Source organism: Pecten maximus, unplaced genomic scaffold (assembly GCF_902652985.1).
Source record: "Pecten maximus unplaced genomic scaffold, xPecMax1.1, whole genome shotgun sequence".
Classification (NCBI taxonomy): domain Eukaryota; kingdom Metazoa; phylum Mollusca; class Bivalvia; order Pectinida; family Pectinidae; genus Pecten; species Pecten maximus.
This window is the reverse complement of record NW_022980403.1, coordinates 31996-49836: the sequence shown is the minus strand read 5'-3', so window position 1 is coordinate 49836 and position 17841 is coordinate 31996. Positions and strand designations below refer to the sequence as shown.

Genomic DNA, 17841 nt, shown 5'->3' with positions numbered 1-17841 from the left:
AACTGAAATTGAAAAACTAATTAATACTACAAAGGTATCAAGGATAGTGAACACAGCTTTTTTCTCTTTCAGTACACGTCATTCAATCCTAAATGTCGGTAGAAAATATCACCAAATGAAGTGGATGTGTGTAATTTTAGTCTTTTATCCATGTCTTCTTTACATATTTTATTTAAAGTTCAAATTATTTATGAGTGATCATAAATGATTGATGACTTGACCATGTACATTACTATACCTGTAACTGCATGGAAGGAAATCCTTTCCTGTTGTAGAAGTCTCTGTCCCTATTTAGTATTGAAGCCAATCTGATATGAGATCCATCTAAGAAGCCGATAACACCAGGAAGCTTGCATATTTCCTCAACATCGTGAGCAATTTCTCTCTGTCGAACAGGAGAAGGCCAAACAATCACCTGCAAATTAAGGATAAAATGAATAGCTGTTAAAACACCTTGCTAAACCATATCAAAATACATACAGCAAACGCAAAACCAAAAGAAAATTGATAATTTTTTTTAATACAAATCCTTAATTAGCTGTACACCAGAAATCACCTAATATTTCATCAAATATTATCAGCATTCGATGAAAAGCCTTCTTTCAAATTCATAAATTAAGCTTAGATCACAGGGACACGTTACAATAGTAATGTATAAATGCATAAAATGTATGGGATGTTATGTATACATATCATAATATTGAAATTTTCACCAATTCTGACATATGGGTACATGTTGATCTATATATATATGTACTTCTACCAGTTGATGACTAGCCCGAGTTTCCTCTGGCCTCAACATAGTGAAAATTATGTCGTGTGTGTGTGTGGTACACGGAAAGAGGGGAAAGAATTTAATATTGTATAATGGATCCATTCGATTTATGCATAGCTGATACTCCGTCACATTTACACTTACCCGTGGCCCCAAGTCCATGAATGCGTTGCATACTTTCATTATGATTCCATGTACAGTCGACTTCGATAAACCAAATAGATGTGCCACTTCTCTCATAGATTCCTGGTTGGCTAAGTACCATAAACACACTGCCAGCTGCTTGTCTGGTGAAACAGTATCGTGTTGGCCTTTTCCTTTTAAGAGTAAGGAATGGTAAATATCTTGCAGTATTATATCGAATGTGTTTCGGCTTATACGGAAATGCGAACGAAAATCGTCAACATTCTGTGGTACATCCATAAGTGTAGCCCGAGTTTTCTCTGGCCCTGTCACCATGTCTGGTGTAGGGCCAGAGCGCACTACTATATGAAAACGTGGAATTATCCGACACCGTTTGGTGTCGCTAAGAATTTGATGCAAAAACAATAAAATCGGGTGTGACATAACACCTACCTTACATATATGGATAAATGAGATATTTATGTACCCCAAAACACCCATTTAGTCTCATATAGGTGTTTTATTCCGTCCGTATAGACCCTCGCTTTACGCTAGTCAAAATTTCATACTTGACTCGACGCCATATTGCTAACTATGTAGGTCGCGGTCCGCCTAATTACCCTAATCTGTGCGCGATGGAGCGAAAAGAAAAAAAAATACAACATTTACTTTTATATATTTTACCGCTTATAATTTATAAATAATGATTTTTTTAATGGAATATAACATCTTTTGGGAAATAATCAACTTAGTTTTCATAATTTAAACTTTGTAAGAAGAAAAACACAATAAATGATATGTGGTCTTTTCGGTCCATTGCGTTCCGATTTGGGTGGTTAGTCGTACTGTCACTTACAAAATGGCGGGTCAACAGTATGGAATTTTGACTAGCGTAAAGCGAGGGCCTGTACGGACGAAATAAAACACCTAGATGAGACTAAATGGGTGTTTTGGGGTACATAAATATCTCATTTATCCATATATGTAAGGTAGGTGTTATGTCACACCCGATTTTATTGTTTTTGCATCAAATTCTTAGCGACACCAAACGGTGTCGGATAATTCCACGTTTTCATATAGTAGTGCGCTCTGGCCCTACACCAGACATGGTGACAGGGCCAGAGAAAACTCGGGCTACCATAAGTGCAAATACGGAATCCATGTATCTAGATACTTTTGGAGCACTGTCTCTCCTTAGTGCTTTCGTTGAGCAAAGTTCTTCTCTCTGCATGTGTAATTGTAAATACCAGAAGTCGTCATCGTCTAATATTTCACCGAATGTAATCAGCATTCGATGAAAAGTTGAAAATGCCGCCATCTTCCGACTAAAGTTGTTGACCATAGAGAGTTCGATCACGGACATGCGCATTTACAGCTTCCTCTTACATCGCTAACCAAACTACGGTCGCTGATCGAACTCGCTCTATATTATATCTGTCAAGGTCACCTTGACGTCATCACCGGATATCGCTCCTACAGTTCGTAGACTTGCTATAGTCCGGTTCATACCTCAGACAATCGTCACTGCTGACTCCTCCTTAAGTTTTTTACGTTGGGCGCCAAAATGTAACAGGGTGCTCAAGCCTGCCACAGAGGGTTAGTAAAACTCCCAAAAGACCAGGTTGAGTTCAAGAGTTTATTCTCCAGGAAAAAACCCTGTAAAAACATACAAATACACAATTTTAAAACTAACAATTCACAATACCTAATGCCCTTTACATTATGATACGTTTATAGCCCCTTTTTACAATTGATACATCTTTTATGGTGATATACAATTTCAGACAATTATGACTACATAAAGGCCATAACGGCTATATTATACATTTTACATATTACATTACAATTACCCTACACTAGAAATAACTTACATACCCTATCCCTTGGACAGGGGTTCCTCGAGCACACTTTCTGTTAAGGAAAAGACAGCCAAAAATAAATAACCTGCTTCAAGTAAACGTTATCCATTTTACTAAATATAATAAAAAAAACCATTTAAAATTACCAGAACTTACTTTACTTTAAAGATAGAATACGGCCTCTCATTGCAAAAAGCACAACGGAGGACCTCACTATATATATATTTATATTCAACAATTATCAAAAATAGAAATACAGTTAATACAAATTCTCTATTATGATTATGAATTTATACTACAAACTTACCGTATAAGTTATATAGAATAAATTTGATATTACATTTCGTTCAGCTGATCAGATAGTTTTCAATAAACACATTGTTGAACTGTCTAACTTTTGCTCTAAAGTTTGAATTGTCGTAATTACTACCCCTACTTTACTCGTAGGTTGGAATCCATCCTTTACAGTATGTACAGGTTCTCGTTTTAGTCTTCAAAACTCTTCAACGATCTTGACCACATTGCAGCGTTCACTGTGTGCATGCTTTGTTGAGTTCATCTTGTTTAAAAGGTACAATACTTTCTAACGATAACATTGTGCACTTTTAAAGTATCTCGTTCACAAATTTTAAATTGATCCGTCAAAATTTCAGAATCATTTAACCAAATTGATTACTTTTTCATGCAAGCACCAGAGACGTGTATACCACGTGTCGCTATATAACGTTCGGTTGAAAACTTGAAATCACGTGGTTTCTTTGTAAAAACTACAGCGATCCATCCGTCACAACGACTACACCACAGAAACACGTGTATTGGGCATGAAACCAAGATTTAGTATATACAACGGAATTGGGCACACTTAAGTTATTAAACTTATATCAATTAGCCTTTTCCCAATACAATTTTACAACATACATACATTCATACAAGATGACATATATTGACTTATTTTTGAGAGAGAGAGAGAGAGAGAGAGAGAGAGAGAGAGAGAGAGAGAGAGAGAGAGAGAGAGAGAGAGAGAGAGAGAGACGGACGGGGGGATGTTTATTTAAATGAATATAAATAATGATATAGATAAATATTCATTGATGATTATAGATTATCAACTAAATAAACAATTTAAATAAACCATTCCGACGCCGATAACAGAAGTTTACACTATTTGCTTTTGATAACACTCTGTTATTTCTAAAGTTCATCACATCCGTCCTCATATTCCCTCTCTACAGAAAACATTGGTGTAGAATCTTAAACATGTTTTCAAATAAATCATGGATTTTATTTAGATCGTTTCAATCGGCGTCATAGCAGAGACATACAAAATGTATACTACATAAATATGTACATGTATGTACGTCCCTGGTCATATCTAAAAAAAAAATACAAAAACAAAACTAGATTTGATAAAGATCAAAACACGGGATATCCATCCAGAAAATGATCGTAGACATGTATCCTGTACTCGTGTTTCGTGAACTAATGTCAAATGACAATTATATACACGTGTATCATGTTCTCGTGTTTCGTGAACTAACGACAATTATATGCTCGTATATCCTGTACTCGTGTTTCGTGAACTAACGACAATTATATACCCGTGTATCCTGTAATCGTGTTTCCTGAACTGACGATAATTATATACCCGTGTATCCTGTGTAACGCGGGACGAGCCTCAGCTTGGTTATTCCATAAATCAACACAAGGAATCTAACATCAATTTCATATATACAAATTTATTTACATAGAATCACAAAAAAATACCAACTCATTCACTCTCCCAACCACCCTCTCTACTATACTACATTTATTCATATATTACTGAGTCTACAGTCTCTCCACACGACAGGAATGTCGTTCACTTTTCCAAGTGCTTGTGACGATTGGTGTCACGATCAGTTCACCTCGGTAATGTCAATCACGCAAATCATTCCATGTTTCACGGTGAAACAGAACAGGAAAAAAAACAATAAACAGCATCCGCAGCATCCGGCAAACGGATCACAATAATGGTCCTCTACTGGCGAGGATATGTGCAGTGGATAGCAACCACTTCTCCTTCTGAACCATTAAATGGCCCTATACTTGTCTTCCTGGCAGTTGACCTCAACCTCTGGTCGGCCCTGACAGTGCATCACGGAAGACCCGTTGTCTATTCAGGTTGACCCATATCAACATCTGGCGATCATGTGCCCGTCATGTGAAGCTTTATCAAAATAAAAAAAACACACACTAAACATCCATTCTTTCACACTCATAATCAACATATGTTAATAACCTAAAATGTTATCTACAGTTTACCAATACGTATTAAATTATTGTAAACTACCAATAATTATATCCTAAATGTCAATGCAACACTATACAGTAATACAAAATACTAATATCTACGGTGCGTGATGAAATTCTACATAGAACATTACCTAAATAACGAATAAGGAAAACGAGCCTTATACGACGTTCATGAGCTTTCGTATAATTTTCACCTGCGCGAACTCACACCAGTACACCTGCTCACGACTACCACTCATGGCTTCCATACATAATTAGCATGAACAAAATCACGTTACTGAGTTTAACTAGAACACTGACACGTCAGAAAGGGCCCCGCTATGTGTCTGACCCTTCAGGGTAAATGTAATAATTATTGTCAGTGTTTTTTCTGCCTATATAACTGGGTGCGCCAAACGACCCCATTCTCAATGCGTTTTAACCTGATTTTTTCCCAAAATCAACTCGAAAATTCCAAATAACATTTGTATGACGACTTTTCACAATCAATGAAAAAATTCCCAGTTTCGTTTTTAGGAATACACTGTGCACTGTAAAAATACCCAGGAAAAACACTGATTGTAATATACTGACATGAAACTATTAGATATATGTTTTTGATTAACCTTTGCTATTGTTTCATTAATGTTAGCATTAATAGGGCCACTGACAATACTGCTTATTAGTATTGTATGGAAAAGCTAGCTAAAAGAATTCTACAAGCATTACACTTTTCAAATTTGTTTCAAATCTAATATCAAGGAGCACACAAACTGATATAAACTCAATGCAGTTATTCTAATAAGGTAAACTTGAGAGGGTTTTCTAAAATGTGAAGAAAAGGGGAGAAAAAAAGGATTTTTTAAAATATTTTAATAATGTCCTTTTTTTGTCATTTGAGGTATAAGAAATCCAAACCAGTACTTTTTTCACCTTTTTTTGTTTTAAAACTTTTTATATTTAGACCCAATCAACTTCAAAATTTGGTCGCTTGACACCAACTTACCTTCATAATGTCATAACAAAATCTTTAATACCATTTAAAAAATGTTTGATTGTGACCAACTTAAGATTTACCATTTAAAAAATGTCAATCCGACCTTAACATGTGACCCATTGACTTTGAACTTTGGTCAGTTGATATCTTGTTTGATTGTGACCAACTTTGCATAAGTCATAAATTATGCTAATGGAAGACTGTAATAGTATTGTACATGTATGTGTGTATTGTGGTTTTATGTCAATATGTAAAATGTTACATCATCGAAAATCGGCTTCCCTCAATACCTGTATGTACCAATTTTCGCCGCAATCAGAAGCCTCTGTTTCATTCCCATGACAACACAGGTTTTGGAAAGGTGAACCATTGTTCCCTCAAAACCCCTATATACCAATTCTCTCACCAAAATCGAACAATAACTAAATTTTGACCAATCAGAAACCTCCATTTGTTACCATGGCAACAGACGGTTTCGTAAGTGGTACCATTGTGTTTGGCTTCCCTAAATACCACTATGTACCAATTTTCACCGAAATCGAACAATATCGAAATTTCAACCAATCAGAAACCTCCATTTGTTACCATGGTAACAGACGGTTTCATAAGTGGTACCATTGTGTTTGGCTTCCCTAAATACCACTATGTACCAATTTTCACCGAAATCCTCCAACTCTTGTCAATAATTTGGCGCAAAAGAAAAAAACGGACAGACGGACGGACAGACAGACAACCTGATTACTATAGGGCACCGCATCTTTGATGCGGGGCCCTAATAAACAATTCTGCAATCTGCTATAACTAATGTTTCAAATTTATATAAAAGCATATCAAAAACAAGATCATTCATTGATAAGAAAATGTCAAAATTGTTTTGACTGCTAAATCCAAAAGGGTCGATTACCTGGCATTTTGAAGCCGACCCAGGATGACCTTGACCGTTGACCTTTGAACTTGTGACCTTGAACTATGAGTTTGATCATTCTGTCAGTTAACTCTTGGTTTATTTCTTGACAACTTTGCATAATCGAATAGTGAACAGTTAAAAACAACAAAGATCCAGTATTTTCATGTTAATGTTAAAATCCAATATGGCCGCCTAACAGCCATTTTGAATTCGATTTGCATGAAATACTACACATCTGATCTAGGATGCATGAGGAATCATCAGTTCTAATTTGATACAAATCCTTCATCTCCTTCAATCATTTTTGTGCAGAAGAAAAAAAAACAGACAGACGGACGGACAGACAGACGGCCGGACAGACGGACAGGCGGATAGACGGAGGGACGGACGGACGGACGGACGGACGGACAACCTGATTACTATAGGGCACCCGCATCTCTCGATGCGGGGCCCTAATTATCAGTTTTACAACAGTTAAACTACTAATATATTAGCTGACATACATACAAACAAGAAATATCTTTAAAAAAAGATAAACGGCATAGTTTTAATGATAGTGGTTATAATGTAAAACTACTGGTGAAATAAATTAACGAACTACGATGTAATTAATAAATGCGCAGTTTCAGCACGGATAACAAAATTATATCACTTTGAATCATTTTTGGTGATAATAAGACTGCAAATGTGTCATTTGAATAGATGCATCCACTTATTCAGCTTGCATTCAATTTAAAAGGGACATCACGGTAAAACGTTGCAATTTTCACTGAATGTACGCGTTTTGTTCCTTTCCAGTTATGTTTCTGTACTGTTCCAATGTTCACAGTCAATCCCTATGTCCAGCTTGACCACTCGATTTAGTTGGGAATCCCCCTCTAAATTTAGCGCGGAAATTATTTTTAGATCATTACGTGACTGTTTTGAAATCGTGGCAACACAAACACACGATAGTTTACAAGGCGATATCTATATTCCATCTGGGTTAGTTGGATAACGATATTATACACAGTGGTTTAAATGTTAAATAACACGTTCTGTAAATAAGTGTAAACACTGTTCATATAGTATAGTGACAGTAGCGATGTACTGGTACAGATTGTATTTGTGTAAATATTACCGAGATTATCATGACCTACTATCAAACAATCAAGCAGAATACGAGCGGCGTCCGTATTACTGCTGGTTTCATGTTTGAACTGTTACAATCTATTGTACTGCTTCCCAAGTTTAATTCTAGGATTGTGTTTGACCCATTTTCCTATTATTCTCTTCATTGCGGAAGCTGTTATAGTTTTCAACCGCAGTCGATTCACATTGGAAGCCATTTTTGTTTCCGTATTTTTTATGTATATACATCATCAAATTCGAATGGTCATTGTTCAGAAGGTTATTTTTTTAAAGATATACCCAATAATATGATAAAAAATACAAAATAGATATTGGTTTACCGTGAGGTCCCTTTAACTTTGTTTCGTTTTTAAACGAACATTAATGTTCGGTTATTGCCATCAAGAACTGGACTGAGAAATATGACCATATTTGGTAGCCACATTCACCAATACGCCATCTACTGTCTGTTTCAATGAAATATGGCTGCCCCCATTGCCTTACGCTTCAAATAATTTATTTGCAAAAACATCTTCGTTTTATGTAGTAGTTTTACCGAAAATGTTGAAATGTATTCAGTAGATGTTTTCAAGATGCATACGATTTGAGAAATGCATAACGCTAGCGAAATGTGAAGACTAAATGAACCTGAACTTTGCGAATAACTCCAGGTCAATATATTTATGTAAACAAATATTGCGCAGGCGCATTCGTCTCCGGATGTTTAGAAAGTTTTGCTCTTCCGTGTTCATTCCAAAACGGCTGACATTATAGCATAGGTCTGCAAATATGTCCGCGATTTACTTAAATTTGTAATATATATATTCTAGAATGTTACGTCATTATCAACTAGATGAGTATTTCTATAATTTAGAGAAAGAAATATATCAATAACGGCATACGAGACGATACATTGTATCATACTATAGGTTACTGAACATGTTTGCGAGGAAGATAGATACTAGGTGGCATTTGTGGTCAGGTGACTGGTCATAGCGTTAACATTGTCATCGATTTCCATATTCCATTTTCCTTTGACGAAAACGACCAATAAATCAAATGCAAATGATAATATCTTGTTGCCATGTGCACGGGATTGGTTGTTGTAGGCGATACTTGGAACGTATTTACTGTTGTAAGGGAGGTAACTGCAAGATTACGGAAATCAAACGTTAAACCAATTTGATTGGTCGATTCTTCCATGACTTTGGCAATGGGTTTACAATCGAAGTGACAGATAACTACGGCAATATTCAGATGATATCCACAATAACATTTTTAGATACGTGTGGTCGGCAGTTGTCATGTTTAAAATTAACAATTATATAGCTTGTTTTTATTTCGGCAAAGTCGAGAATATTTACTGAAACGGACCACAGGTGAAGCAGACTTGGAAATACCGAAACGAAGAAAAACGGGGCTTAATTATAATATAGGCCTAAATTGGCATTATTTTCAGAGAATTGACCCACATATATGTTTTTCAATGCCTATTTGTATCGTATGTAAAATATTAGAGGTTTACAAATTTTAAATTAATTTTTCATTTGCGAATCGCGGCCCGATTGTCGTTAGAGTTTAATTACCGAAATGGCCGATAGTGGACCCAAATCGACCTTTTTACGAGAGAATGGACCCAATATAGGATCTATTAATCTTTGGTGTGTGTATAGAGACCTGGAAGTATTTTGAAAGAATTTGCAAAATATCGAATTCACGATCAAATTTTCGATTGTGACGAACTACTGAGACGGTGTTAGTTCATGTTAAGTCAATCTGATTAAAATCAACTGTTATATGATATGGTTACGTTTAGTATGCACTACTCCTACGTATTTTTTTTATAGCCGGAAAACGGAAATCCGGATTATCTAAAAACAAATGCAAAAAGACTTGTGATATTCACTTAATTTGATATTCAGCCATTAATTGTTATTTGTAGTTTTATAACTTCTGAAATAGTGTGATTGATTCTCTATATAATATTGCTGTGGAACTTGTGTTATTTTTCAAACAAATTCATTTTGATAATTTGTTAATTTAGAACGTTCATCAAGTCATGATCAAGACTTGAAATTCTCGCTACACCATACTTCAAACACAGTAATCAATGAATTGATAAATTGAAAATTGAAGTCAAGCAAATGAGTTAATATTTACCTAAATAATTTTTCAATATACAAATACATGTTCAGATGACTATTTGTGCCATGCTGTTACAAGATTTCAGTTATAATTCTAAAATTGAATTAGTATGTAAATATATGTTATACTGTCAATATCCACAAAGCGAGTGTAGTATACTGTACTCAGTCATGCCGGTAGATAGCGGTACATATACATACTGCTTACATCTAGTGCTTACTTGTGTGAACTATAAATCAATAACAAAAATGGTTCATATATTTCTATATATGACTTCACAAATTATGCGGTGTCTGAGGATCTGAATGAAGTGAATAAACGATGTATTAAATTATTTTTATGAAATATTCAAGTCATAGATCATTCTTTTTTTTAAAATACTGATTTCAGGTCCATTTTGGTAATTCAACTATAACGGCAATTAAAATACTTCTCTTTTTTTTTAAAGCCGGAAAACGGAAATCCGGATTATCTAAAAACAAATGCAAAAATACTTGTGATATTCACTTAATTTGATATTTCAGCCGTTAATTGTTATTTGTAGTTTTATAACTTTTGATATATATTGTGATTGATTCTCTATATAATATTGCTGTGGAACTTGTGTTATTTTTCAAACAAATTCATTTTAATAATTTGTTAATATAAAATTTTCATCAAGTCATGATCAAGACTTGAAATTCTCACTACACCATACTTCAAACACGGAGTAATCAATGAATTGATAAACTGAAAATTTACCTTAAATATTTTTTCAAAATACAACAAATGTTCAGATGACTATTTGTGCCATGCTTACAAGATTTCAGTTACGATTCTAAAATTGAATTAGTATGTAAATATATGTTATCCTGTCAATATCCACAAAGCGAGTGTAGTTTACTGTACTCAAAGTCATGCCAGTAGATAGCGCGCGGTACATATACATTGTACTTACTGCTTACATCTAGTGCTTACTTGTGTGAAATATAAATCAATAACAAAATGGTTCATATATTTCTATATATGACTCCACAAATTATGCGGTGTTGAAGATCTGAATGAAGTGAATAAACGATGTATTACATTATTTTTATGAAATATTCGAGTCATAGATCATTCTCTTAAAAATATTGATTTCAAGTCCATTTTGGTAATTTTACTATGACGGCAATCAGGCCTAGAATGGCGAATAAACCCCTAATATTTTACATATGATTAATTTTGACATAGGAGAACATATAATTGTGTCCATTCTCTAAGCACTGGTAGAATGTACAGAATAGAGCTTCATAAATATATTCTCAAAATTACTAATTACCCCGGTAAATATAACATTTTACATAAACCTCCCATGACTGATGGTGAACTTAAACTTGCAAATCTCCTGTGTCATTCCAATTTTGATATGTGTAAATATATACACGTACTGTATATATATAGTTATAGATATAGAATGCTTCACAATTTACATACAGTTATGGAATCTTATAACATCCCCAAAAATGTTCTCTCCACATAAAGGATGTGATTTGTGCAATTACATTGCTGAATTGTGTGGTTCAGTATGATTGGATGATCAACATTGGAAAAGGACAATAAATAGGGAATGTGTCGTCCCATCGAATGGATTGTAATCTTTGTGATCAGGTTTGAAGTTGAAAATGAAGCTTGAAGTTTTCTTTTCCTGTTTGCTGAATTATTCGATGAAGATAGTCTTTATCTGGTTGTTATTCTTTATCACATTGTTTACAATACTGTAATTATACCAGAAGTTTATCTTCTCATATATAGATTTATTAACATCAAATGATTCCTGAACAAAAGGAGTCAGGTGTTTTTGTTTTGAAGTACCATAAATGCTTGCATGAGTACAGTTTCAATAGGATACATTCTTAATTCGGGCATAGATTAGCAGCTCTGGTTTTGGTGTTCAGTAATTCTTTATGTGTGTTTCATCATATTAAGTTGAAATGCAACTATGTATGCTAAACTAACGATGGAACTAGCCTAAATTTAGTGCATATTAGAAGTTGGCATCAATAAGGTCACAGAGTCCTGGCTGTATTATAACTGATGATGCCTTCCCGAAAGAAAGAAGACATATTTTATTTTCATCGATCCAAGATAGATCAACAAACTTCCAATTTCAATTAGGACCTTACAGAAACATGCATGTGTACAATCAAATCAGAACAGCTGCAAACATTTCAAATTATTTGCAATTAATTCCTAAACCGATATCAGTAAATTTATCAACTTAAAACTTAGAAGATTACTGATTTTGCATTAAACAATAATGTTCGTTTACAGTACTTCCAGTACTTTGATTAACTGTATATCTGCATTTTGCATTGACCGCTACATTGACCAATCACATACTTCATCTTGACCAGAACGCCACCTGTCGCGTCATATCCGGGGCCAAAAGAAAATTAGACGGCTATGCCGAAAAATGTATGCAATACATTAATGTATCTATAAACAACGAAAACAAGTATTTTATCAAACTATCACACCTGTATTCGATTACACAAATAGTCACGCATGAATGGCACGCACCGATAACTAGATGGCTTGACATGCAATACATACACAATGAATATGGCAATAAATAAAAAAAAATTTAAAAAAATTTTTAAAACCGACCTTAACATATGACCCATTGACTTTGAACTTTGGTCAGTTGATATCTTGTTTGATTGTGACCAACTTTGCATAAGTCATAAATTATGCTAATGGAAGACTGTAATAGTATTGTACATGTATGTGTGTATTGTGGTTTTATGTCAATATGTAAAATGTTACATCATCGAAAATCGGCTTCCCTCAATACCTGTATGTACCAATTTTCGCCGCAATCAGAAGCCTCTGTTTCATTCCCATGACAACACAGGTTTTGGAAAGGTGAACCATTGTTCCCTCAAAACCCCTATATACCAATTCTCTCACCAAAATCGAACAATAACTAAATTTTGACCAATCAGAAACCTCCATTTGTTACCATGGCAACAGACGGTTTCGTAAGTGGTACCATTGTGTTTGGCTTCCCTAAATACCACTATGTACCAATTTTCACCGAAATCGAACAATATCGAAATTTCAACCAATCAGAAACCTCCATTTGTTACCATGGTAACAGACGGTTTCATAAGTGGTACCATTGTGTTTGGCTTCCCTAAATACCACTATGTACCAATTTTCACCGAAATCCTCCAACTCTTGTCAATAATTTGGCGCAAAAGAAAAAAACGGACAGACGGACGGACAGACAGACAACCTGATTACTATAGGGCACCGCATCTTTGATGCGGGGCCCTAATAAACAATTCTGCAATCTGCTATAACTAATGTTTCAAATTTATATAAAAGCATATCAAAAACAAGATCATTCATTGATAAGAAAATGTCAAAATTGTTTTGACTGCTAAATCCAAAAGGGTCGATTACCTGGCATTTTGAAGCCGACCCAGGATGACCTTGACCGTTGACCTTTGAACTTGTGACCTTGAACTATGAGTTTGATCATTCTGTCAGTTAACTCTTGGTTTATTTCTTGACAACTTTGCATAATCGAATAGTGAACAGTTAAAAACAACAAAGATCCAGTTATAATGTTTTTTTAAATAATTTGTTAATTTAGAACGTTCATCAAGTCATGATCAAGACTTGAAATTCTCGCTACACCATACTTCAAACACAGTAATCAATGAATTGATAAATTGAAAATTGAAGTCAAGCAAATGAGTTAATATTTACCTAAATAATTTTTCAATATACAAATACATGTTCAGATGACTATTTGTGCCATACTGTTACAAGATTTCAGTTATAATTCTAAAATTGAATTAGTATGTAAATATATGTTATACTGTCAATATCCACAAAGCGAGTGTAGTATACTGTACTCAGTCATGCCGGTAGATAGCGGTACATATACATACTGCTTACATCTAGTGCTTACTTGTGTGAACTATAAATCAATAACAAAAATGGTTCATATATTTCTATATATGACTTCACAAATTATGCGGTGTCTGAGGATCTGAATGAAGTGAATAAACGATGTATTAAATTATTTTTATGAAATATTCAAGTCATAGATCATTCTTTTTTTTAAAATACTGATTTCAGGTCCATTTTGGTAATTCAACTATAACGGCAATTAAAATACTTCTCTTTTTTTTTAAAGCCGGAAAACGGAAATCCGGATTATCTAAAAACAAATGCAAAAATACTTGTGATATTCACTTAATTTGATATTTCAGCCGTTAATTGTTATTTGTAGTTTTATAACTTTTGATATATATTGTGATTGATTCTCTATATAATATTGCTGTGGAACTTGTGTTATTTTTCAAACAAATTCATTTTAATAATTTGTTAATATAAAATTTTCATCAAGTCATGATCAAGACTTGAAATTCTCACTACACCATACTTCAAACACGGAGTAATCAATGAATTGATAAACTGAAAATTTACCTTAAATATTTTTTCAAAATACAACAAATGTTCAGATGACTATTTGTGCCATGCTTACAAGATTTCAGTTACGATTCTAAAATTGAATTAGTATGTAAATATATGTTATCCTGTCAATATCCACAAAGCGAGTGTAGTTTACTGTACTCAAAGTCATGCCAGTAGATAGCGCGCGGTACATATACATTGTACTTACTGCTTACATCTAGTGCTTACTTGTGTGAAATATAAATCAATAACAAAATGGTTCATATATTTCTATATATGACTCCACAAATTATGCGGTGTTGAAGATCTGAATGAAGTGAATAAACGATGTATTACATTATTTTTATGAAATATTCGAGTCATAGATCATTCTCTTAAAAATATTGATTTCAAGTCCATTTTGGTAATTTTACTATGACGGCAATCAGGCCTAGAATGGCGAATAAACCCCTAATATTTTACATATGATTAATTTTGACATAGGAGAACATATAATTGTGTCCATTCTCTAAGCACTGGTAGAATGTACAGAATAGAGCTTCATAAATATATTCTCAAAATTACTAATTACCCCGGTAAATATAACATTTTACATAAACCTCCCATGACTGATGGTGAACTTAAACTTGCAAATCTCCTGTGTCATTCCAATTTTGATATGTGTAAATATATACACGTACTGTATATATATAGTTATAGATATAGAATGCTTCACAATTTACATACAGTTATGGAATCTTATAACATCCCCAAAAATGTTCTCTCCACATAAAGGATGTGATTTGTGCAATTACATTGCTGAATTGTGTGGTTCAGTATGATTGGATGATCAACATTGGAAAAGGACAATAAATAGGGAATGTGTCGTCCCATCGAATGGATTGTAATCTTTGTGATCAGGTTTGAAGTTGAAAATGAAGCTTGAAGTTTTCTTTTCCTGTTTGCTGAATTATTCGATGAAGATAGTCTTTATCTGGTTGTTATTCTTTATCACATTGTTTACAATACTGTAATTATACCAGAAGTTTATCTTCTCATATATAGATTTATTAACATCAAATGATTCCTGAACAAAAGGAGTCAGGTGTTTTTGTTTTGAAGTACCATAAATGCTTGCATGAGTACAGTTTCAATAGGATACATTCTTAATTCGGGCATAGATTAGCAGCTCTGGTTTTGGTGTTCAGTAATTCTTTATGTGTGTTTCATCATATTAAGTTGAAATGCAACTATGTATGCTAAACTAACGATGGAACTAGCCTAAATTTAGTGCATATTAGAAGTTGGCATCAATAAGGTCACAGAGTCCTGGCTGTATTATAACTGATGATGCCTTCCCGAAAGAAAGAAGACATATTTTATTTTCATCGATCCAAGATAGATCAACAAACTTCCAATTTCAATTAGGACCTTACAGAAACATGCATGTGTACAATCAAATCAGAACAGCTGCAAACATTTCAAATTATTTGCAATTAATTCCTAAACCGATATCAGTAAATTTATCAACTTAAAACTTAGAAGATTACTGATTTTGCATTAAACAATAATGTTCGTTTACAGTACTTCCAGTACTTTGATTAACTGTATATCTGCATTTTGCATTGACCGCTACATTGACCAATCACATACTTCATCTTGACCAGAACGCCACCTGTCGCGTCATATCCGGGGCCAAAAGAAAATTAGACGGCTATGCCGAAAAATGTATGCAATACATTAATGTATCTATAAACAACGAAAACAAGTATTTTATCAAACTATCACACCTGTATTCGATTACACAAATAGTCACGCATGAATGGCACGCACCGATAACTAGATGGCTTGACATGCAATACATACACAATGAATATGGCAATAAATAACAATATTAAACAAGCAAAAACACAATTTACGAAAGATAGCAAGATTACTTACCCCAATCCGATGTCTGGGCTTCTTCCACAAATTTATCTTGCGCCATAAACACGGCGAACAGGTGTAGCGGGGGATGTTATCGTATATGTACTGATAGGTTAAGCTGACAGGGTTAAGCTTAACGCTAACTATATGCCATGTCTATATGTTGTGTCTGTACTATGTGTACCTGTGTCACCTTGACCTTTGCTAGTCCTCTGTTCACGTGTGCTGTCTCTGGTCGATGTTTTTGTCGTGCATTGTTCGTAGTCGCTTGCTTTTTCGTCAGTGTCTGTCGTGCCTGTGTATCCTCTGTCGTGATTGGTCCTTATAGTTTTGTATTGTTAAAAAGTGGGATAAATTCAGGGTGGTGTATCGTATACTGGGCAGTCCTAGGCTCGGTTATAACCGGAACAAGGACGTTAAGCCCCATCAATCAATCAAGTATACTGGGCAGTCCCGATGGATTGATTTCCTGTGTGCTGTCACGTCTTTCTCGCTAGTACTAACGTAACGTAGGGTATGTAGGGTCTTGGGTGGGTAGTATTAGTCGGGATGTTGGGTTTAGTTCGGTCGTACAGGTATGGGGGTTGGTTTTAGGTTAGGATGTTTATTATATAGCTAGGCCTATGCTGCTGTCCGTTTATATGTAATTTCGTGTTGTAAATGTTTATATCGTCATTAATAAATGGTTAATTGTAGTTCAAGACGTTTGTTCTCTCTCTATACGACAGATACAAGTTACCCATCGAACCTGGGTTGTTGGTCCACAAGGGCGAGTCGGGTGCAGTTTGACGTACGCAAACTGGGCCCGACACGCTCCTGTTACACAGGTAACGTTCGTGAGTGAACGAAGTGGTCACCTGGACAGTCCCACATATACTGTACCTGGGTACGCTCACACACATTCTCACGTGACCAATACCATACGAAGACATACATAAACTACAGGCGACCGTGACATCCTGTACTCGTGTTTCGTGAACTAACGACAATTATATACCCGTGTATCCTGTACTCAAGTTTCATGAACTAACGACAATTACAAAAATGTATATACCCGTGTATCCTGTACTCGTGTTTCGTGAACTAACGACAATTATATACCCGTGTATCCTGTACTCGTGTTTCGTGAACTAACGACAATTATATACCCGTGTATCCTGTACTCAAGTTTCATGAACTAATGAGAATTATATCCGTGCATCCCGTGTTCGTGAACTAATTAGAATTATATGCCCATGTATCATGTTCTCATGTTTCGTGAACTAATGACAAATATATACCCGTGTATCCTGTATTA

General features: G+C 34.7%; 1 protein-coding gene and 1 long non-coding RNA gene across 3 annotated transcripts; both read right to left on the bottom strand.

Moving 5' to 3' along the window:
• Positions 1-27: 27 nt before the first annotated feature.
• On the bottom strand, positions 28-3743 carry LOC117319506 (protein ALP1-like). 2 transcript variants are annotated; one of them, XR_004530756.1, is made up of 4 exons: positions 2774-3743; positions 2073-2554; positions 920-1092; positions 28-415 (listed from the first exon to the last, which is right to left on the bottom strand). XR_004530756.1 is itself a non-coding variant. In XM_033874300.1 (2 exons), exons 1-2 carry the CDS (start codon positions 1232-1234, stop codon positions 233-235), a joined length of 498 nt encoding a protein of 165 aa, XP_033730191.1. In that variant the 5' UTR covers positions 1235-1265; the 3' UTR covers positions 28-232. The 2 variants fall into 2 exon arrangements, 1 of the variants encoding a protein (XP_033730191.1); XM_033874300.1 differs by lacking the exons at positions 2073-2554; positions 2774-3743 and having other exon boundaries at positions 920-1265.
• Positions 3744-4473: 730 nt separating this feature from the next.
• On the bottom strand, positions 4474-16986 carry LOC117319508. The gene is made up of 2 exons (XR_004530758.1): positions 16560-16986; positions 4474-4963 (listed from the first exon to the last, which is right to left on the bottom strand). It is a non-coding gene; the product is annotated as an uncharacterized LOC117319508 (long non-coding RNA).
• Positions 16987-17841: the final 855 nt, after the last annotated feature.

What these genes read in the sequence shown, in the direction of transcription:
- LOC117319506 (XM_033874300.1), bottom strand. Translation starts at nt 1,234, where the DNA reads ATGGTGACAGGGCCAGAGAAAACTCGGGCTACACTTATGGATGTACCA. An exon ending in TCATGGACTTGGGGCCACGG is followed by an intron (nt 416 to 919) that starts GTAAGTGTAAAT and finishes CTTAATTTGCAG; the next exon opens with GTGATTGTTTGGCCTTCTCC.